Source organism: Chlorocebus sabaeus, chromosome 21 (assembly GCF_047675955.1).
Source record: "Chlorocebus sabaeus isolate Y175 chromosome 21, mChlSab1.0.hap1, whole genome shotgun sequence".
NCBI lineage: Eukaryota > Metazoa > Chordata > Mammalia > Primates > Cercopithecidae > Chlorocebus > Chlorocebus sabaeus.
Genome location: NC_132924.1, coordinates 5,063,623 through 5,088,502, shown reverse-complemented (window position 1 = coordinate 5,088,502; position 24,880 = coordinate 5,063,623). Strand labels below are relative to the sequence as shown.

The 24,880-nt window shown below is 39.5% G+C and overlaps 1 protein-coding gene and 1 pseudogene across 1 annotated transcript in view; both read right to left on the bottom strand.

Moving 5' to 3' along the window:
* The window catches only part of SEPTIN14 (septin 14), a 71,539-nt gene that overhangs the window by 8,719 nt on the left and 37,940 nt on the right, over positions 1-24,880 (bottom strand). Inside the window, exons 7-9 of the mRNA XM_007981272.3 lie at positions 19,375-19,471; positions 7,319-7,487; positions 5,484-5,616 (exon numbers count right to left, since the gene is read on the bottom strand). Coding sequence (XP_007979463.3) covers positions 5,484-5,616; positions 7,319-7,487; positions 19,375-19,471 — 399 coding nt within the window. The remainder of the gene's footprint in view (positions 1-5,483; positions 5,617-7,318; positions 7,488-19,374; positions 19,472-24,880) is intronic.
* On the bottom strand, positions 8,054-12,005 carry LOC103226047 (borealin pseudogene; annotated as a pseudogene).

Genomic DNA, 24,880 nt, shown 5'->3' with positions numbered 1-24,880 from the left:
GCCGAGATCACGCCACTGTACTCCACCCTAGGTGATAGAGCAAGACTCAGTCTCAAAAAAAAAAAAAAGAAAAAGAAAAAGATATTCCACCCAAATTATAGGCAAAAGAGGACAGGGCAGGTATACTCATTGCAGACAATTAGACTTTTGGTCAAATTTTGTCATAAGAGACAAGATCACTATATAATAATAGATCAATTTATAAAGAGGTGTAACAATCGTCAAATACATGACAACATTGGAGCACCTAATATATAAAGCAAATATTAACAGAAATGAAGGAAGAAACTTATAGAAATATAAGAACAGTAGGGGACTACTGTATCCCACTTTCAGCACCAGATAATCCATCCAAACAGAAAGTAAGTAGGGAAACAGTAGATGTGAGTAACTATAGACCCAATAGACTGAAGAGGCATAGATAGATTATTTTGCCAAACAGTAGAAGAACACATTCTTCTCAAGGGCACAGGAACATTCTCCAACATAGATCATATATTGGGCCACAAAACGACTCTTAACAAATTTTAAAAGTTTGAAATCATATTATGTATCTTTTTATCACAATAGTATAATATTAGAAATCAATAACAGAAAGATTTTATTATTGAAGCACTATTCATAATAGCCAAAATTTGGAAGCAACCTAACTGTCCGCCAACAGATGACTGGATGAAAACAAATGTCACATATACACAGTGGACTACCATTCAGTCATAAAAAGAATGAGATCCTGTCACTTGCAACAACATGGATGGAACTGGAGGACCTTACGTTAAGAGAAATCAGCCAGGCACAGAACGATAAACTTCACATGTTCTCACTTACTGTGGGAGCTAAAAATTAAAATAATTGAACTCATTCGGGTGCAGTAGCTCACGCCTGTAATCCCAGCATTTCAGGAGGCTGAGGCAGATGGATTACCTGAGGTCAGGAGTTCGATACCAGCCTGGCCAACATTGTAAAACTCCATCTCTACTAAAAATACAAAAATTAGCTGCGTGTGGTGGCACATGCCTGTGATCCCAACCACTTGGGAAGTTGAGGCAGGAGAATCACTTGAACCCGGGAGGCAGATGTTGCAGTGAGCTGAGATCCCACAGCCGCACACCAGCCTGGGTGACAGAGCAAGACTTCATCTCAAAAAAAAAAATTAAACTCATGGAGATAGAGAATGAAATGATGATTACCAGAGGCTGGGAAGGGTGGTAGGGGTGGGGAGAAGTGAGGACATTTATTGGTATAAAAATATAGTTAGAAAGAATAAATAAGACCCAGTACTTGATAGTACAACAGGGTGACCATATGCAATAATAATTAATTGTACCTTTTAAAATAACTGAGTATCATTGGATTTCTTGTAACACAAAGGACAAATGCTTGAAGTGATAGGTATCCCATTTACCCTGATACGATTATTACACATTGTATGCGTGTATCAAAATATCTAATGTACCCCATAAATATGTATACCTACTATGTACCCACAGAAATTAAAAATTTAAAAATATACATATCTTGACACAAATGAAGATTAAAAAGCAACATATCAACAGTTACGGGATACAGCAAAAGCAGTTTAAGAGTGAAGTTTGTTGCAATAAATGCCTATATTAAGAAAAAAGAAATAGATCAAATAACGCAATTTCACACCTCAAGAGAAAAAGAAAAACAAACCAAATGCAAAGTCAGTAAAAGCAAGAAAACAGTAAAGATCACAGTAGAAATAAATAAGATATAGACTAGAGAAACAATAGAAAAAAATCAATGAACTAAGTCTGTTTTTTTAAAAGATAAATAAATGAACAACCCTTAGAAAAACTAAGAAAAAAAGAGAGAAAACTCAAACAAATAAAATCAGAAATGAAAGGTGACACATTACCACTGATACCAAAGAAACACAAATGATCATGAGACTACTATGAAAAATTATAAGCCAATAAAATTTGATAACCTAAAAAAGAAATTGGATAACCTTGGTTATAGGAATAAATTCCTATACCCACACAATCTACAAAGATTGGATCATGAAGAAACTGAAAATGAAAAGACTACTAATAGGTAAGGAGATTTAATCAGTAACAAAACATGCTACCAAAGAAAAGGCAGTACTAGGTGACTTTACTGGGGAAGGCTACAGAACATTTAAAATGGAAATAATAGGCCAGGTGCAGTGGCTCATGCCTGTAATCCCAGCAGTTTAGGAGGCTGATGCGGGCAGATCACTTGAGCTCAGGAGTTCGAGACCAGCCTGGGCAACATAGTGAGACCCCATCTCTACTAAAAGTACAAAAAAATAGCCAGGCATGGTGCTACATACCTGCAGTCCTAGCTACTGGAGAAGCTGAGGTGGGAGGATCACTTGAGCCTGGGAGGTGGAAGTTGCAATGAGCTGAGGTCGTGCCACTTCACTCCAGCCTTGGTGACACAGCAAGATCTTGTCTTAAATAGATAAATAAAATGGAAATAATACAAAAAAGTCTTCCCAAAAGAATGGAAGAGGAGAGTATGCTTCTTTTTTTTTTTTGAGACAGAGTCTCGCTCTGTCTCCAAGGCTGGAGTGCAGTGCAGTGGTGTGATCTCGGCTCACTACAACCTTCACCTCCTAGGTTCAAGCAATTCTCCTGCCTCAGCCTCCTGAGTAGCTAGGATTACAGGCACACACCACCACGCCTGGCTAATTTTTGTATTTTCAGTAGAGACAGGGTTTCACCACGTTGTCCAGGCTGGTCTTGAACTCCTGACCTGAGGTGATCTGCCTGCCTCGGCCTCCCAAAGTGCTGGGATTACAGGCATGAGCCACCTCGCCCGGCCAGGAGAATACACTTCTAAATGCATTTGAAGAAGACATTATTACTCTGATACTAGCGTCAGAAGAGGACACTATGAGGAAAAAAAAAAATTACAGGCCAATATTTGTGATGAGCCAACTAGCAAATCCTCAACAAAATACTAGCAAACTGAATTAGATCACACATTAAATACCAGATGGCCAAGTAGAATTTATTCTTGGAATGCAAGGATGATTCAAATACACAAATCAATAAATGTGACCACATGCAGAAAAACAAAATTAGATCTTATCTCAAACCATATGCAAATCTCAACTCAAAATGGATGAAAGACTTAACTGCTGTAAGATCTAAAGCTGTACAACTACTTTAAATAATTAGGGATAAGTTCCTTAACTTGGGTCTGAATAATGATTTTTGGGACACAAACTCCAAAGCATAGACAACATAGGCAAAAATGGACAAATAAAATTATTTCAAACTAAAAAAGCTCCTGCACAGCCAAAGAAACAATCGACAGAGTAAAGACTCAAACTATGAAATGTGAGAAAATATTTGCAAACTGTACATCTGATAAGGGGTTATCAGATATACCATAACCCCCAAATATACAATAGCCCCAAATATACAATAACTCAAACAATTCAATAGTATGAAAACAACCTCATTCCAAAAATGGGCAATGAACCTGAATTTTTTTTTTTTTTTGAGATGGAGTCTCACTCTGTTGCCCAGGCTAGAGTGCAGTGACGTGATCTGGGCTCACTGTAACCTCCATCTCTTGGGTTCAAGTGATTCTCCTGCCTCAGCCTCCTGATTAGCTGGGACTACAGGCGTATGCCACCACATCTGGCTAATTTTTGTATTTTTAATAGAGACAGGGTTTCACCATGTTGGTTAGGCTGGTCTTGAACTCCTGACCTCAAATGATCCGCCCACCTCCACCTCCCAAAGCGCTGGGATTACAGGCATAAGCCACTGTGCTTGGCTGAACCTGAACATTTTTTAAAGGAAGACATAAAAGGCAAATAGGGATACGAAAAAATACTCAATCTCATTAATCATCAGAGAAATGCCAATTTAAACCACAATTAGATGGCACTTCATATCTGTTAGATAAACAGAAAGATAAGGGTTTACAAGAATGATTTTATAGAAAGAAAGATGTTTACAAGAATTTTATAAAACGCTGATAAAAAAGTAAATCAGTACAACTATTATGAAAAATATGGGTATTCATTAAACAACTGAAAATAGAATAATCTTATGGTTCAGCAACCCCACTAATAGTTACATACTCAAAGGAAAAAAATCAGTATGTCAAAGAGATATCTACACTTTCATGTTTATTGCAGCATTAATTGACAATAATCAAGATATGTAATCAACCCTAAGAGAACACATAGTTGAGATATGGAAAATAAACTAATCTCCAGAAAGAAAGAAAAAAGAAGCAGACATACAGGAATAAGGTTCATAACTAAGGGCAGTGAAGTGGGAGAGAAAGTGAAAATTTAAATGGTTGCTTTTGGTTTCTGGTCACTTCCTAGTTTCAGTTTAAGTCTTCATGAGATTCAGCTATGTCTTTTGTCCTTGGATGCCATGACATACCCTTGTATACATCCAAACTTTTTCCTTTATGCCTAAGCTAATGGTTTTTTTGCTTTGTTTTGTCTTGTTTTGTTTTGTTTGAGACAGAGTCTCACTCTATCGCCCAGGCTGGAGTGCAGCAGCGTGATCTCAGCTCACTGCAACCTCCGCCTACTGGGTTCAAGTGATTCTCCTGCCTCAGCCTCCCGAGTAGCTGGAATTACAGGCATGCACCACAATGCCTGGCTAATTTTTATATTTTTAGTTGAGACGGGGTTTCACTGCATTGGCCAGGCTGGTCTCGAACTGCTGACCTTACGGGATGCGCCCACCTTCGTCTCCCAAAGTGCTGGGATTATAGGTGTGAGCCACCGCACCTGGTGGAATTTTTATTACTTACAATTCACTGTCTTTGAGTGAGACATCTGGCCTTTGGCACCTAATTACCATTTTGCTCTTATGAAAAAGGAAGTTTATGTTCCAATTTACCTAATTAAACTAAATGTTCTTAAACTAAAGCCACCTACACTTGAGAGAAAGAAATTATGGTTTCAAAAATATGCCTTCACCAAAAACGTATTTGTGGCAAATAATTAAAACTATATTAATAGCCTTTTTTTCCATTTTATTAGAAATGGCATGGAATAACATAAATAAATAATTTACATAATTTACCAACTTAAAATTTTCTCATTAATCAAGGCCAGCACTAGTCAACGTTTGCTTATTTATAAAAGTGAAGACAATTTTCTAGTGTATTAATAGCATTAGACAGTATAAGACCCTTCTTAGAGTAAATAGCTTGGGTTTGTCACAAATTAAACTTTATGCATGAAAATTTAAATTATAAACAAAATAAATAATTTTTATAAAATTATCTTAAGGGTTATTTAAATGGAAAATTATCTAAATTCTCTAGAAAAAAAAACTACAGACTATAATTTCGTAAAGGCTATATTCAAATCTACATGGTAAAAAGCTACTTTTTGAAAAATAGCAAGTATCCTCCAAAAACATCAACTAAACTCTTGAGATTAAAACCTCCAAATTAACAGGGCACCTAAAAATTAATGCAAATTATATCAAACTGTCAGTACAGACCTCTTTTTCAGCTTCTTTAAATGTTGCTTCTTTCTCCTTGACTCGCTGCATAAATCTCTGTTTCAACTCTTCTTCTTCCCTCTGACATTGATCATAGAACTCCTGTCTTTTGGCTTCAAAGATTTCTTGAAAACTAAAGAGAAATGTTTTCTTAGTCTTATATTAAAATGAGGTAGGAGAATCGCTTGAACCCAGGAGGCGGAGGTTGCAGTGAATCAAAATCGTGCCACTGCACTCCAGCCAGGGAGACAGAGTAAGACTCCATCATTAAAATAAATAATAAAAAATAAAAAATGCTAGTATAAACATGTAAAAAATATATATTGTATGTTACATCCTATATAAGGAAATTTACCAACATTCTCTCACGTTTAGCAGCACAAAATGGAAATTTCCATATCATAAGATGTAAAAACCAAGGCACAATACTTAAGATCAGAGTATATAGAGAGTATATGTAAAGAATACTAGAATTTTCCACTTATATAAGTGAATTCTTATCCCCACCACTTTCCAGCATATCATACTTCTTCACATCTTTTGACAACAAAATTCAGGGAAACCTCTAATGTATGATACGATTTTCAAAAATCCTCTAAAACAAAACAAAAAGTCTTTCAAAATATCATTATCATTCATTTAAGATAGTTAAATTTTGGGTGTCTACAAAGACCAATGAATGATATAACTGGATTATATACACCACAGTGCCATACTTTTGCAGCACAAGTCCTATTCTTCCTTTTTTTTTTTTTTTTTTTTTGAGACAGAGTCTTGCTTTATCGCCCAGGCTGGAGTGCAGTGGCACGCTCTCAGCTCACTGCAACCTCCGCTGCCCAGGTTCAAGCGATTCTCCTGCCTCAGGCTCCCAAGTAGCTGGGATTATGGGTACCCACCAACACACCTGGCTAATTTTTTTTGTATTTTTAGTAGGGACGGGGATTTACCATGTTGACCAGGCTGATCTTAAACTCCTGACGTCAGGTAATCCGCCTGTCTCGGTTTCCCAAAGTGTGGGAATTACAGGCGGGAGCCACCACACCCAGCTCTGTTCTTCTTCAAGTTAGAGCAATACACCTGCTCTCAAACTTTTCTCATTTAACTTCCAGGACACTGCACTACTGCTTTTCAGCTGGTTCCTCCATCAAACTCTTCTTGATATCTTTTGTCAAACTTTGCTAATATTTTTCCATTTTTTTCTATTCCTTTTTTTTTTTTTTTTTTTTAGATGGAGTCTTGCTCAGTTGGCCAGGCTGGAGTGCAGTGAGGTGATCTCGACTCACTGCAACCTCTGCCTCCAGGGTTCAAGCAATTCTCCTGCCTCAGCTTCCCAAGTAGCTGGGATACAGGCGTGCGCCACTACGCCCGGATACGTTTTGTATTTTTAGTAGAGATGGGGTTTCACCATGCTGGCCAGGCTGCTCTCAAATTCCTGACCTCAGATGATCCACCCACCTCAGCCTCCCAAAGTGCTGGGATTACAGGCGTGAGCCACCACGCCTGGCCTATCCTTTCTTTCATATAATATAGATACATTTCATATAAATACAAAAAATACAACAAAATACTGGGTTTTTTCTTCAATACACATTTCAGCATATACACATATTGAATACACATATTTCAACATAAAAATGAGATCTCGCATTATATTGTTCCTACTATCTCTATCTTCATGAAAAGATGATAAAAACACCTAACATTCAGGATGTTTTCTTTAGGATGGCTCAAGATGGGAGAAGTATAATTATTCTCATACCCAAATTATTGTACCTTGTGTTTGTAGGGGACTCCTACATTATCCATTTGGTTGTGCTAGCAATATTTTTACTCACCTAACTGGTTGGTTGTCTGGGCCCACATCTGTAAAGCCCATTTTCTGCAGTTTTTGGTACCTATAACACTCATAGTGCTGAGTGTGGGTTTTTTCTTTTAGATTTTCCATATTGGTACAAAGAAGCATATCTCGGAGCTTCACAAAGTCACAGTGATTTTCATTTTCCACTAGTAAAAAAAAAAAAAATGAATCAACAACATTCAGTATCAATCCCTGACAATCAGTAAGTGTTCATGAATGAATACATGAATACAAAACACATTTAAAATAACATACAACTGAACAATTTGATTAATAGCTATAATTCTTATAACCATGTAAGTGTAGTTGTACTATACATACCAGTCATAGGCAGAGATTATTTATAGGTTAGCAAATTTGCTTTAAATTTATTAGCTGAAGAATAAGCAGGAAATAGTGAAATAATATTTTATATGCATATATGCTATAGGTTTTTATTAACAATTACGTTAGTTATAAACTACCTCTGGGTATTTTGGAGTGCTAACAGAATATGTAATATAACATCACTAGTGTAAATAATTTTATCAGAGTAAATTCTGCTAGCAAAAAGGCCTTACAATTGTAAATACTTTTGTTATAAAATTACATTTGTATATCATATTTAGGAGATACCATTAGTCAATATTCAAAACCAATCAACAAATTCACATAGCTGTTTTAATGATACATACAGACTGACAGTGAAGACATGGAAAGGTATTCCATGCAATTAGATACTAAAAGAGGGAGCACAGAGAGCAATACTCCTATCACAGAAGACAGACTTGAAGTCAAAAACTGTAAAATGATATAAAGAAGGTCATCATATCATGATGAAGAGGTCAGTTCATTTAAAAAATAACAATTGTAAATATATATGCACCCAATATCACAGCTTTTAAATATATAAGGCAAATATTAGTAGACCTGAGGGGGAGATAGACTGTATTACAATAATAGTAAGGGACTTACATACCCTACTTTCAGCAATGGACAGATTATCCAGACAGTATATCAGTAAGAAAATGACAGATTTAAACTACAGTTTAGACCAAATAGGCCTAATGGACATATGTGGAATATTTCATCCCACAGAAAAGTAATACACATTTTTCTCAAACACACACAAGACATTCTTCAGGATAGATTATATGTTAGGCCACAAAGTAAGTCTTAATATATTTTGAAAGACTGAAATAAAAATGTGAGTGCAGATGTCTTTTGACAGATCAATTTCATTCTACTAGGGTACATACCCAGAAGTCCTACTGCTGGATCATATGGTAATACTATTTTTAGATTTTGAGGAACCCTCATATTGTTTCCCAAAATGGCTGTACCAACTTAAATTCCCACCAATGATGTTTAAGAATTCCCTTTTCTCAGCCGGGCACGGTGGCTCACGCCTGTAATGCCAGCACTTTGGTAGGCCGAGGTGGGCAGATCACGAGGTCAGGAGGTCAAGACCATCCTGGCTAACATGGTGAAACCCCATCTCTACTAAAAATGCAAAAAGTGGCCGGGCGCGGTGGCTCAAGCCTGTAATCCCAGCACTTTGGGAGGCCGAGACGGGCGGATCACGAGGTCAGGAGATCGATACCATCCTGGCTAACCCAGTGAAACCCCGTCTCTACTAAAAAAAATCCAAAATCTAGCCGCGCGAGGTGGCGGGCGCCTGTAGTCCCAGCTACTGGGAGGCTGAGGCAGGAGAATGGCATGAACCCGGGAGGCGGAGCTTGCAGTGAGCTGAGATCCGGCCACTGCACTCCAGCCTGGGCGGCAGAGCGAGACTCCGTCTCAAAAAAAAAAAAAAAAAAAAAAAAAAACAAATAAAAATGCAAAAAGTTAGCTGGGCGGGGCGGCGGGCGCCTGTAGTCCCAGCTACTCGGGAGGCTGAGGCAGGAGAATGGCGTGATCCCGGGAGGCAGAGCTCTCAGTGAGCCAAGATCAGGCCACTGCACTCTGGCCTGGGCTACAGAGCGAGACTCCATCTCAAAAAAAAAAAAAGAATTCCCTTTTCTCTTGGGAACATATATACACTGTTGGTGGGAATATAAATTAGTTCAGCCATTGTGAAAAGTAGTTTGATAATTTCTTTTTTTCTTTTTCTTTTTTATTTTTATTTTTATTTTTGAGACAGAGTTTTGCTCCTCACCCAGGCTGGAGTGCAGCAGTGCGATCTCGGCTCACTGCAACCTCCACCTCCTGGGTTCAAGTGATTCTCTGGCCTCAGCCTCTCTAGTAGCTGGGATTACAGACATCCACCACCACGTCGAGCTAATTTTTATATTTTTAGTAGAGACGGAGTTTCACCATGTTGACCAGGATGGTTTCGAACTCCTGACCTCAGGTGATCCACCCTCCTCAGCCTCCCAAAGTGCTGGGATTACAGGCATGAGCCACCGCGCCCAGCCTGACAATTTCTTAAAGAAGTTAAAACAGACCAGCAATCCCATTACCAGGTTTATACCCAAAGGAATATATATTGTTCTCTCATAAAGACCCAGGCACGTGTATGTTCATCGCAGCACTATTCACAATAACAAAGACACAGAATCAATCTAAATGCCCATCAGTGGTAGACTGGATAGAAAAAAATGTACATATACACTATGGAATACTGCACAGCCTTAAAAAAAAAAGAACAAGATTGGGTCCTTTGCAGAAACATGAATGGAGCTGAAGCCATTATCCTAAGTGATAGTAAGGCAGGAACAGAAAACCAAATACCACACACTCTCATTTGTAAGTAGGAGATAAATATTGAGAACACATGGACACAAAGAGGAAACAACAGACGCTGGGGCCTCCTTGAGGGTGGAGGATGGGAGGAGAGCGAGGACAGAAAAGCTACTATGGTTACTTTTTTTCTTTTTTCTTTCTTTTTTTTTTTTTTTTGTTAGTATATGCGCTGCTGAAAAAAGCGAGTACTTTTTTTTTTTTTTTTGAGATGGAGTCTTGCTCTGCTGCCGAGGCTGGAGTGCAATGGCACGATCTCGGCTCACTGCAACCTCTGCCTCCTAGGTTCAAGTGATTTCCTGCTTCAGTCTCTCAACTAGCTGGGATTACAGGAGCGCGCCACCAAAGCCAGCACATTTTTGTTATTTTTTAGTAGAGATGGGGTTTCGCCATGTTGGTCAGGCTAGTCTTGAACTCCTGACCTCAGGTGATCCACTCGCCTCAGCCTGCCAAAGTGCTGGAATTACAGACTCGAGCCACTGTGTCCGGCCAGTACTATGCTTACTATCTGTGTGATGAAATAATCTGTACACCAAACCCCCATGCCATGCAATTTACCTACATAACAAATTTGCACACATACCCCTGAACCTAGAATAAAAATTTTTTAAAAAAAGAATTCTCTCTTCTCCATATGCTTGCCAGCACTGGTGATGGTTTGTCTTTTTGATAATAGTCATTCTAACAGGCATGAGGTGATACTTTATCACGTGTTTAATTCGCGTTTTCCTGATGATTAGAGATGCTTTTTTTTTTTTTCATGTTTCTTTTGGCCATTTGTATTTCTTCTTTTGAGAAGAGCCTGTTCAGATCCTTTGCCCATTTTCCCTTGTGTTATTTATTTTCTTGCTATTGAGTTGTTAGAGTAATAGCAACAATATTATATATTTGGGACATTAGCCGCTTATCAGATGTATAAGTTGAAAATATTTTTTCCAATCTCCAGGTTGTATCTTCCTGCTATTAATTGTTTCTTTTGGTTTTGTTGCTGGTGTTTTTGAAGTTTTTTGTTTTTTGAGGCGGAGTCTTACTCTGTCACCCAGGCTGGAGTTCAATGGCATGATCTCAGCTCACTGCAACCTCCGCCTCCCGGGTTCAAGCGATTCTCCTGCCTCAGCCTCCCTCCTGAGTAGCTGGGATTACTGGCACTCACCACCATGCCCAGCTAATTTTTGTATTTTTAGTAGAGACGGGGTTTCACCATGTTGGTCAGGCTGGTCTGAAACTCTTGACCTCAGGTGATTCACCCGTCTCAGCCTCCCAAAGTGCTGGGATTACAGGTGTGAGTCACTGCACCTGAGCAGCTTTTGTTGTAAATCCACTCTCCTGTGGCAGAAGTGCACAGGCCAGGGATCATGAAGACCCTCGAGTCAAACCTGGGTATCAGGCTTCGAGTTGGTTTTACTATGGACACATTCAATCAGCCCAAAGCTGGGGTAACAGTGATGGCACAGCTTGACCTTTCCCTTCTGCCTTTTCCTTGTACAGACTGAGTTCTCTTCTTGGATGGAAGACACCTTTTGACTCTTGCAGTTGAAGATTCTTATGTTTATTTTCTTCTTCCTCTTCCACTATCATTACATCTATCATTGTATCACCTTTAGTGTTTTAGTAGATTTCAGGGGCATTTGAATAGCTTCCGTGGTTAGTTTGTTTATTTCAGTGATATCCATGTCAGCTGTTGCTGCCTCTTCCAAGCCCTGTTTGTTTCTTCCAAGGGAGAAGTAGTCGAGCCATTCATCTTTGCACAGTGCCTTGGGGAACCGCAGGATCTGGATGTTGTAGAGTTTATCCACCTCCTTGAAGAGGTTCTGCCTGTCTGACTCAATTGGCTTGATTCGTATTTCCACTTCCCGGTCGAAGTCTTTAAGAAAGGAGGCGAGCTTCCACCTCCCTAAGGAGTTGGTCTTGGCCACCCAACTACTGCCCTTCCTAGGAGTCATGGTGTTCGGTGGAGGCTGCAGGGAGTGACGGAGATGGGACAGGAAGGCAAACTCTCCTCCAATTTTAAATCAAGTTTTACAGTTCTTTGTTTTTTTCCTTTTCTTTTTTTTTTTGAGATGGAGTCTTGCTCTGTTGCCCAGGCTGGAGTGCAGTGGTGTGATCTCGGCTCACTGCAACCTCCGCCTCCCAGCTTCAAGTGATTCTCCTGCCTCAGCCTCCCAGGTAGCTGGGACTACAGGCACGCACCACCACGCCTGGCTAATTTTTCTATATTTTTAGTAGAGGAGGGGTTTCGCCATGTTGTCTAGGCTGGTCTTGAACTCCTGACTTCAGGTGATCTGCCCGCCTCAGCCTCCTAATGTGCTGGGATTACAGGCGTGAGCCACCGCACCCAGCTGTTTTTTTTTTTTTTTTTTTTTGAGACGGAGTCTCTCTCTGTCGCCCAGGCTGGAGTGCAGTGGTGTGATCTCGGCTGACTGCAACATCCGCCTACCAGGTTCAAGTGATTCTGCTGCCTCACCCTCCTGAGTAGCTGGGATTACAGGCGCCCACCACCACACATGGCTAAGTTTTTGTATTTTTAGTAGAGATGGAGTTTTGCCACATAGGCCAGGCTGGTCTCAAGCTCCTGGCCTCAAGGGATCCACCCGCCTCAGCCACCCAAAGTGCTGGGATTACAGGCATGAGCCACCACGCCTGGCCAAGTTTTACAGTTCTTAGTGTGCAGATATTTTACTTCCTTGGTTAGATTTATTCCTAAGCATTTTATATTTCAGCCTTATTCACAAGAGCCAAGATATGGCAGCAATCTAATCTAAATGCCCACCAACAAGGTATACAATAAAATACTAAAGATTTTTAAAATATTTTTTAAAACTCACGATTTTAAAAGGAATGAAATCCTGTCATGTGTAAAACATGAATGAAACTGTAGGACATTATGCTAAGAGAAATAAACCAGGCACAAAAGGACAAATATTGTGTAGTCTCACTTATATGTGGTAACTAAAAATATCAATCTCACAGAAATAGAGAGTAGACAGGTGGTGAGTGGAGGAAAGTTGGGAGGCTGAGGGATGGGGAAATGAAAAATATTGATCAAACGGTACAAAGTTGTAGATAGACTGGAGGAATAAGCTTCAGTGATCTATGGCACTGCAGGGTGACTACAGTTAATAATAAGCTACTGTATATTTCAAAATTGCTAAAATGGGGAGTGGGGTGGAGCAAGGTAGCTGAATAGAACCCCTCATCAATCATCCCCCTACATAAACACCAAATTGAACAATTATCCATGCAAGAAAGCACCTTCATAAGAATGAAAAATCAGGTGAGCAATCACAGTATCTGCTTTTAACATTGTATCAAGAAAAGAGGCACTGAAGATTGCAGTAAAGAGAGTCTTGCATAGCCTATACCATCTGACATTCATCCCCCAGCAGCACCATACTGAACAGAGAGAGAATCTGTGTGCTTTGGGGAGGGAGAGTGAAGTGATTATGGGACTTTGCATTGGAACTCAGTGACTGCCCTATCACAGTGGAACACAATACAGGGCAGAATTCTGCTAGTGCCCACAAAGGGAGCTCTTTTTTTTTTTTTTTTTTTTTTTAGATGAAGTCTTGCTCTTTCAACCAGGCTGGAGTGCAGTGGTGCGATCTCGGCTCACGGCACCCTCCACTTCCCAGATTCAAGTGATTCTCCTGACTCAGTCTCCCGAGTAGCTGGGACTACAGCTGCACACCACCATGCCCAGCTAATTTTTGTATTTTTAGTTGAGACAGGGTTTCACCATATTGGTCAGGCTGGTCTTGAACTTCTGACCTCAGGTGATCCATTCACCTCGGCCTCCCAAAGTGCTGGTACTACAGGTGTGAGCCACCACTCCCGGCCAAAGGGAGCATTTAACCTAGATCCCACTAAAGAGGAATCTCCCATGCCGGAGACAGATAGGAACTTCAGTTCCAGCTACCTCTACCACTAGTTAAAGTGCCCTGGGGTCCTGAATAAATTTGAAAGGCAGTCAGGCCACAAGGTCTGCAGTCCTTACGCAAATCCAGGTACTGAGCTTGCTCAGAGCCAATAGAATGGGAATGTGCGTGACCCAGCGAGACACCAGTTTTGGTGGCCAAGAAGTGCTTGTATCACACCTCCCCCAACTCCAGGCAGTGCAGCTCAAAGAAAAACTCCTTCCACTTGTGGGAAAGAGAAGGAAGATTAGAAGAGAACTGTGTCTTACAACTTGAGTAGCAGCTCAGCCACAGGAAAACACACCACTAAACTGATTCCTGAAACCCCCAATTCCAGGCCCTACTTCCTGGACATTTCTAGACCCACTCTGGGACAGAAGGGAACTTGCTGCACTGAAGAGATGGACCCAGCCCGGCAGGACTCACCACCTGCTGATTAAAGAGCCCTTGGGCCTTAAACATCAGTAGTAGCAAGGCAGTAGTTGCCATGGGCCTTGGACAGGACCCAGTAATTTGCTGGCTTCGTATGTGACCCAGTATAGTCCCAGCTGTGGTGGCCACAGAAGTGACTATGTCACCCTTCCCTCAACTCCAAGCAATCTAGCATAGAGAGACTCCTTCAGTTTGGGAGAAAGTGAGAAAAGAGTTTGAGAGATTCTGCCTAATAATCCAGGGAATTCTCCCGGATATTATCCAAGACCACTGTGGCAGTATGAGTCTGCTAGAATCACAATGTTACTGGGCTTAGGGTACTCCCTAGTAAATTCCCTTTGAATACTTAGAAAACCTTCTCAAGAAGAATAGAGCACAATTGAGCCCAGACTGCAAAGATTACAATAAATATCTAACTCTTCAATGCCCAGACATAGATGAACATTGACAAGCATCAAGACCATCCTAGAAAACATGACCTCACCAAATGAACCGAATAAGCCACTAATGACCAATCCCAATCACACATCTCAGGACAGAGATATGTAACCTTTCAGAGAACTCAAAATAGCTGTTTTAGAAGAGCTTCATGAAATTCAAGACAACACAGAGAAGAAATTCAGAATTCTATTAGCATTATTATATGCCAAGAGTGAACAATCTGAAAAAGAAATAAAAACTAATCCAATTTATGATAGCTATAAAATACCTAGAAATAAACATAACCAAAGAAATGAAAAATCTCTACAATGAAAACTATAAAATAATGATGCAAGAAATTGAAAAGGACACAAAACAATGGAAACATAGTTCATGTTCATGGATTGGAAGAATCAATAATAATGTTAAAATGTTCATACTACCCAAAGAAGTCTACAGATTCAATGCAATCCCTATCAAAACACCAATGACATTCTTCATAGAAAAAGAAAAAACAATTCTAAGATGTATATGAAACAAAAAAAAATACTTAAAGCAATTCTGGGCAAAAATAAGAACACTGGAGGAATCGCATTACCTGACTTCAAAATATACTACACAGCTATAATAAGTGAAACTGCATGGAATCCGTGTAAAAACAGACACATAGACCAATGGAACAGAATACAGAACCTAGAAATAAATCCACACAGCCACAGAGAACAGAGAACTCATTTTCAACCAAGGTGCCAAGCACATACACTGAGGAAAGGATAAGCGCTTCAATAAATGGTGTTAGGAAAACTGGATATCCATTTGCAGAAGAAAGAAACTAGACTTTTATCTCTCACCACATATAAAAAATCAAATCAAAATGGATTAAAGACTTAAACCTAAGACCTCAAACTATGAAATTACTGCAAAAAACATTGGGGAAACTCTTTAAGACATTTAGTGAGTAATACCTCACAAGCACAGGCAATCAAAGCAAAAATAGAAAAATGGGATCACCTCAAGTTAAAAAGCTTCTGCAAAAAAAAGGAAACCATCAACAAAGTGAAGAGACCACCTACACAATGAGAAAATATTTGCAAACTATTTATCTAACAAGAGATTAATAACCAGAATATACTTAAGAAGCTCAAACAACTCAATAGGAAAAAATCTAATAATTTAATTTAAAATGGGCAAAAGATCTGAATATACATTTCTCCAAAGAAGACATACATATATCTTTTGTCTTATTGATAATAACTGTTTTAACATGTGTGAAGTAACTGCTCATTGTGGGGTTTTTTAAAATGCCAAATAAGCAAATGAAAAGGTTTTCAGCATCAATGATTACCAGAGAAAGGCAAATAAAAACTACAATGAGGTATCATCTCACTCCAGTTAAAAAAGCTTTTATTCAAAAGACAGGCAGTAACAAATGCTGGTGAGGATGTGGAGAAAGAGGAATCCTTGTACACTGTTGGTAGGAAAGTCAATCAGTACAGTCTCTGTGGAAAACAGTATGGAGTTTCCTCAAAAAACTAAAAATAGAACTACCATATGATCCAGCAATCTCACTAGTAGGTGTATACCCAGAAGAAAGGAAAGTAGTATATCAAAGAGATAGCTCCACTCCGATGTTTCTTACAGCACTATTCACAATGGCCAAGATTTGGAAGCAACCTAAGTATCCATCATGAGATGAATGAATAAAGTAAATGTGGTACATATACATGATGGAGTACTATTCAGTCATAAAAAATAATGAGATCCTGTCATTTGCAACAACATGGATGGAACCGAGGACATTGTGTTAAGTGAAATAAGCAAGACACAGGAAGACAAACTTCACATGTTTTCACTTATTTGTGAAGCTAAAAATTAAAACAATTGAACCCCTGAGGGTAAAGAGTGGAATATTGATTACCAGAAGCTAGGAAAGGATTGGGGAGGGAGAGAAATGGGGATGGTTGATGGGTACAAACATATAAATAGAATGAATAAGATCTAGTATTTGACAGCATGAAAGGGTGACTACAGTCAACAATAATTTACTGTACATTTTAGAATAACTAAAAGAGTATAACTGGATTGTTCGTGACACAAAGAAAGGATAAATGCTTGAGTTGATGGGTACTCTATTTACCCTGATGTGATTACTGCACATTGAATGCCAGTATCAAATATCTCATGCACCCTATAAATACATACACCTACTAGGTCTCCATAAAAATTAAAAATTAAAAAACACAGGCCTGGTACAGTGGCTCATGCCTGTAATCCTAGCATTTTGGGAGGCGGCAGCGGGCAGATCACCTGAGGTCAGGAGCAAGAGACTAGCCTGACCAACAAGTCAAAACCCTGTCTCTACTAAAAATAAAAATAAAAAATTACCCAGGCATGGTGGTGTGTGCCTGTAATCCTAGCTACTTGGGAGGCTGAGGAAGGAGAATTGCTTGAATCCAGGAGGCAGAGGTTGTAGTGAGCTGAGATCGCACTATTGCACTCCAGCCTGGGTAACAAGAGCTAAACTCCAACTCAAAAAAATAAATAAATTAATTAATTAAAAACACAATAAGCTTTTACTTCACCCATGCTAAAATGGCTATTATCAATAAGACAAACAAGTGCTGGTGAGGACATGGAAAAAAGAGAACCCTTGTATACTGTTCGTGGCAATGTAAATTAGGATAGCCATTATGAAAAACAGTATGGAGTTTCTTCAAAAAATTAAAAATAAAACAACTACCATATGATCCAGCCATCTCACTACTGGATATATTACCTCCCAAAAATGAAGTTGGTATGTCAGAGAGATACCATTACCATTATGCACAAGAGCCAAGATATGGAAGCAATCTAAGTGTCCACGAATAGATGCATGAAGAAAATAAGTGTGGCATACATGTGCAACGGAATACTATTCAGCCTTAAAAATCAGGAAATCCTATCATTTGCAGCAACATGGATGGAACTGGAGGACTTTACACTAAGTGAGTATGCCAAGCACAGAAAGACAAATAGTAAATGATCTCACTAATAGTAAAAGTTAAACTTGTAGAAACAGAGAGTAGAATGGTGCTTACCTGAGTTAGGTAGAGGGTATGGTAGGAGAGATGGTGGTCAAAGGATACAAAATTTTAGTTAGATAAGAAAAAGTTAAAGAGATCTATTGTACAACATAATGACTATGTTAATAACAATATTTTATATTCTTGAAAATTACTAAGATAGATGTTAAGTTTTCATCGCAAAAATAATTGAGATAACACATGTTAATTATATCAATTTAGTGATTCCACAATGTATATGTATTTCAAAACATCATGTTGTACATAAGTACATACAATTTTATTTGTCAATTAAGATTAATTAATTAATGAAAAATAATTTGTATGGGTCTCCTGTGTTTATCAGGTTCAGAAGATTGACCACAATATATGTTTTATTGTGATTAATACTGTGACCAAATTTTACACATCAACATATAGTATAGATATATACTTTATAACATATACTAGTATGTAATACAACATAATATAATAAATATTAAAACATTAAGTTTTAAGTATGTTTAACAAATTTTAAAATTTCTAATATGTCAATTTTAAAAAAACATCATTTGGGGCTGGGCATGCCTGTAATCCCGGCACTTTGGGAGGCCAAGGCAGGTGGATCACCTGAGATCAGGAGTTCGAGATCAGCCTGGCTAATATGGTGAAACCCCGTCTCTACTAAAAATACAAAATTCAGCTGGGTGTGGAGGTGAGTGCATGTAATCCCAGCTACTTGGAAGGCAGAGGCAGGAGACTAGCTGGAACCCAGGAGGCAGAGGTTGCAGTGAGCCAAGATCATGCCACTGCACTCCAGCCTGGGCAACAAGAGTGAAACTCTGTCTTAAAAAGCAAACAAACAAACAAAAAACATCATTTGGAAACCAGCACAAGTAGAAATCTTCCATTCCCCAATAATTAGTACCACAAGTATATGAATCAGACAATAAATTACTGCTTACTACACTATTCTAACTTAGTATGATGCTAAATAATTATATAAATGTCAAAGGTATAATCTTTAGCCAAAGCTAAATTATACTTTCTTGTTTTAAAAAGTTTATCACTCTTTTTTCTAGTGACCAGTTTAAAATGGTTTCTACATTAGGTAGTAGTGAGTTTATGTAACATGTCTACACACTAGTATTTTTGCTTCCATTTTGTTTAAAGTGCTTTCCAGCATTCTCAATGTCATGATTGACACAGAGACAGATAATATGTACATGGCGCATTGGGAACACTGGGATAAACAAAGAGGTTTTCCCAGACTCTGTAGATTTTGGCTTAAAGCAGCGTTCAGCAGACTTCTATGAGAATGAATCACGGTCAAAGTAAGCATTAGTTTAAATAAAACAGAGTTTGTGTTCCTCATTAGTAACCGCTAACTTACAGATTACAAGAGTTACCAACATTAACTCAAGTTAAAATATTATTTTGAGACTACGAGTGATACACATATATTTAACTTAATCATTCCAAAGCCTGCCCTCTTTTATATTTACCTTGCAAAACTCCCCAAGGGTAGTGACGGCCTCTGACCATCCTTTTTCCAACTTTCACTTCATCCATACTCCCCACCACAGCAAAGGGTAACAGCGCCTAGAGAACAAGAATGACATGAATTGAATTCTCTGGCACCAATAGAGTTTTACTCTATTACTCTCACTCCTGTTATAAAAATGACAGGCCGGGCGTAGTGGCTCATGCCTGTAATCCCAGCACTTTGGGAGGCCAAGGCAGGTGGATCACGAGGTCAGAAGATCGAGACCATCCTGGCTAACACAGTGAAACCCCGTCTCTACTAAAAATACAAAAAATTAGCCAGGCGTGGTGGTGGGCGCTATAGTCCCAGCTACTCGGGAGGCTGAGGCAGGAGAATGGTGTGAACCCGGGAGGTGGAGCTTGCAGTGAGCTGAGATCACACCACTGCACTCCAGCCTGGGCAACAGAGCAAGACTCCATCTCAAAAAAAAAAAAAAAAGACAGAGATGAAGATATTGTAATACATTTAATTAGACAGGGATCTACCCTGCATCTCATTTTAAGACTTGACAGTATGCACTAATCGGTTTCTGTCAGCATCAGTCTCAGGCTGTGCACACAATTGGAAACTGTCTACTGAGCAGAGCCTAAAGCAAAGTATCCTGCTATGGGAAACACAGAGAAAAAAGATTTTTAGTAGACATCATTTTTCTCACATTTTGGGAGGCCAAGGTGGGCAGATCACCTGAGGTCAGGAGTTTGAGACCAGCCTTGCCAACATGGTGAAACCCTGTCTCTACTAAAAATACAGAAATTAGCTGGGCGTGGTGGCAGGCACATGTAATCCCAGCTATTTGGGAGGCTGAGGCAGGAGAATTGCTTGAATCCAGAGGCGGAGGTTGTAGTGAACTGAGATTGTGCCATTGCACTTCGGCCTGAGCAACAAGAGTGAGACTCCATCTTAAAAAAAAAAAGAAAGTTATCATCTTTCAAATGTAAGCTAATATTTCAGGTATTTACTAGCATAAAATATTTACACAAATAGAGTTTAGTCATCTTTACTACTGCCCTCCAAAACTGGAGACAATACAGCATTCCACATCCAACCCCCATCTACCTGTTTTTGAGGCTAAGTCCTTGGCAAGTTCATTTGAGAACTGGAGGTTCCCTTTTACCACTCAAGACCTACTTGTGAAATAGGGGCCCTGCCTTGGATGCAGCAAACAGAGAAGATGGGAGCCCTGACCATCCTTGCCTAGTTCATGAGGCAGTGGTTCATTGTGTGGGGAAGTAATTCAAAGAACCTCAGACTGCTGCTCCTCCTCAGTGAGCTCTCAGTTACCAGTGGGTGCCTGAAACTTCAGGGGAGGGGGTAATATGCCATTGTTTCCACCCACAATTCCAGAACCTGCCTCAGAGATTTTGCCTTGGAGGAGAAACAGGCCATGAAACAGAGAAAACCCATCCAAAAATTTATATGCAATCCCAAGGGACCTGAATAGCCAAAAAAATATTGAAAAGAAAGACCAAAGTTAGAGGTCTCACACTTCTAGAATTCAGAACATATTACAAAGCTATAGTAATCAAAATAGTTTGGAAGTAGCATAAAGACAGACATGTAGACCAATGGAATCAAATACACAGTACAGAGTTAATACTTCCTAACCTATTCTTCTGTTGATGGACATTTGGGTTGCTTCCATCTCTCAGCTACTGTGGATAATAATGCAATTTATATGGCTTTACAAATATCTAAGTAAGACTCTGCTTTCAAAACTTTGAGATATATACCCAGAAAAAGGATTGTTAGATCATATGGTAATTTTATTTTCAATTTTGGACAAACCACCTCTATTAGTCTGTTTTCATGCTACTGATAAAGATATACCCGAGACTGGGAAGAGAAAGAGGTTTAATTGGACTTACAGTTCCACATGGCTGGGGAGGCCTTAGAAGCATGGTGGGAGGTGAAAGGCATTTCTTACATGGCAGCAGCAAGAGAAAATTAGGAAGAAGCAAAAGCAGAAACCCTTGATAAACGCATCAGATCTTGTGAGACTTATTCACTATCACCAGAATAGCATGAGAAAGACCAGCCCCCATAATTCAATTACCTTCCCCTGGGTCCCTCCCAAATCTTGTGGGAATTCTGGGAGATATAATTCAAGCTGAGATTTGGGTGGAGACACAGCCAAACCATATCACCACCATACTGTTTTTCATAGTGGTTCTAGATGAGAAAAATGACAAAACTCTATTGAAAAAATCAGGGACTATCTAAATAAATGGAGAGACATTCCAGGTACATGGGTAGAAAGACTCAATATTGTCAAGATGTCAGTTTTTCATAACTTAACTTATGGATTCACCACAATCCCAATCAAAATTTCACCAAATTATTTTGTGAATAATAACAAACTAACTCCAAAATTTATATGAAAAGGCAAAAAACAACAACAACAAAAAAAACTAGAATAGCCAACACAATATCGAGGAAGAACAAAGTTGGAAGACATACTATTCAACCTCAGGATTTACTACAAAGCCATAGTAATCAAAACAGCATGGCATGGGCAAAATAATAGATAAACAGATCAATAGAACAGAGTAGAGAGCCCAGAAATATGCCTACACAAATATAGTTAACTGATATTTGATAAAGAAGCAATGGGAATTCAATGTGGACAAGCTAATTCTTTTCAACAAATGGTGCTGGAACTGAATACTCACATGCAAAAATGAGAATCTATAAACAGACCTTAAGCATAAAATGATAAAATTCCTAGAAGATAACATAGAGTCCTAATTAGGGAAGGGCAGTCAGGCTGGTGGGAACAGGGGAAACCAAAAAAAAAAAAAAGAAGAAGAAGAAGCAGATAAGCTACAAGTCTGCTTTTCTTCATAATCCAGAACACACAGCCTTCCTGCACAAATAACTCACAATCTTCCTGCTATCAGCAGACCCTCGGCTGATACAAAATATTGCAAGTTAGCTCACTGCCACTGATAGCGGCAGGAGGCAGACAAATGCCTAGGCAGATAGGGGCAAGTCCCCAGGAAACCCCACCTCCAAGCCAAGGACAGTTTAAAGCCTGAAAGCCAAGCTACAAGTCAAATCCACAGACTGGACTAAGAAGCTGTCATCCTGCTTGGTGCTCTTTCCTCTGACTGATCCCCACCCTTCACCTGGTTTACATACACCTACACTTCCTAATTGTTGTTGTTTTTTTTTTTTTTTTTTTTTTTTTTGAGACTGAGTCTTGCTCAGTTGCCCAGGCTGGAGTGCAGTGGCCTGATCTCGCTCACTGCAAGCTCTGCCTCCCGGGTTCACACCATTCTCTTGCCTCAGCCTCCCAAGTAGCTGGGACTACAGGCACCAGCCGCCATGCCCGGCTAATTTTTTGGCATTTTTAGTAGAGACAGGGTTTCACCGTGTTAGCCAGGATGGTCTCGATCTCCTGACCTCGTGATCCGCCCTCCTCGGCCTCCCAAAGTGCTGGGATTACAGGCGTGAGCCACCGCGTCCTGCCAATTGTTTTTTTTTTTTTTACATTGTTGTGCCTACCTTTGGGTCATGCCTTTGTTTTAACCTTTCCGCATATTCACAAACCAATCAGCAAGCACTCCCCTATTCTGAGCCCATATAAGCCCTGGGCTTAGCCACACGAGGAGAGAAACCACCCCCAGGTCCCCTCTCCACTGAGAGCTGTTCCATCACTCAATAAAATTTTTCTCTGCCTTCCTCATCCTTCAATTGTTAGGGTATCCTCATTCTTCTTGGATGTGGGAAAAGAGCTCGTGAACCCCCGATCTCAGGTAGAAGCTATAACACAGGCAGGCTGGGGCATGCTGGTCCAGCCATAGGCCCAGCCACTGTGCAAGTCAGACTGGGCCAAGTGTATTGGAAGCCGCCTGTGTGGCAAGTAGCGTGCCCAAGCAAGGCCTAGGTGGGGGTGTCACTGGCTGGAGGTCTCTGGCTGGCAAGATGACTGAGAAGAATCCTGCTTCACAACCTTGGCATTATCAGCACTACACAAAGCCCTCATCAGCCTCTACGGCCTAAGAACTAGCCTATAAAATCTCGAGCAATCCTTTGTTTGTAGTCAGCTTCTTTCTTGCAAGCTGCCTTTTGCCCCCCTAGCAATGTATTTTCCTACTTTCTTTAATAAATCTACCTTCCCTACCTACAACAAGGTAATTTTTTTTTTTTTTTTTTTTTCTTTGAGAGAGAGTTTCACTCTGTCACCCAGGCTGGAGTGCAGTGGTGCAATCCTGGCTCACTGCAACTTCTCCCTGAACAAGGTAAATTCTTTTATGCCTGTGCCACCAGTCCAGATAGTCATCACTCCCTCACAACAGATAACATAAAAGGAAATGCAAGTGACTTTGGATTTAGCAATGACTTCATCAATATAACACTGAAAACATCATCAATGAATGGAAAGAATCAAATGAGTTGAACTTCATTAAAACTAAAACCTTTGCTAGCAAAAGATACTGCTACAGATAACAAGATAAGCCACAGACTGAGAGAAAATCTTTGCAAAACACACACTTGATAAAGGACTGATGTTCAAAATATACAAAGAACTCTTAAAACCCAACAACAAGAAAATGAACAACTCAACTAAAAATGAGCACAAGATCCAAATAGCCACGACAACAAAAAAGATATTCAGTTAAGAAATTAGCATGTACAAAAGAAAATCAACATCATACATCCTCAAGGAATTGCAAATTAGAAGAAAAATACATGATACTACACAATTACTAAATTTCCACCCACTGAATCTAAAATAAAAGTTAGAAATTTTTTTTAGGCCGAGCACAGTGGCTCACATCTGTAATCCCAGCACTTTGGAAGGCTGAGGTGGTTGGATCACCTGAGGTCAGGAGTTCAGGACCAGTCTGGCCAACATGGTGAAATCCCATCTCTACTAAAAATACAAAAAAAATTAGCCAGGCACGGTGGTGTGCACCTGTAATCCCAGACACCTGGGAGGCTGAGGCAGGAGAATTGCTTGAACCCGGCAGGTGGAGGTTGCAGTGAGCCAAGATCACGCCACTGCACTACAGCCTGGGTAACAAGAATGAGACTCCATTTAAAAAAAAAAAAAAAATTTCCAAAATCCAAAAACTGACAACACCAAATCCTGGCAAAGATACAGAGCAGCAGGAATTATCACTCACTGCCTGTGGGAATGCAAAATGGCATAGCCACGTCGTAAGATTGTTGGGCAGTTTCTTTCAAGACTAAATGTACTTTTACCATATGATCCAGAAGTGCACTCATCAATATTTATCCAAATAAGTTGAAAACTTGCGTCTGTACAAAAGCCTGCACACAAATGTTTATAGCAACTTTGTTCATAATTGCTAAACTTGAAAGCATCCAAGATGTCCTTCAATCGGTGAGTGGATAAACAATCTGTGGCGTACCTAAACATGAAATATTATTCAATGATAACAAGAAATCAGCTATCAAGCCACAAAAAAAGACACAGAGAAAACTCAAATACATATTTC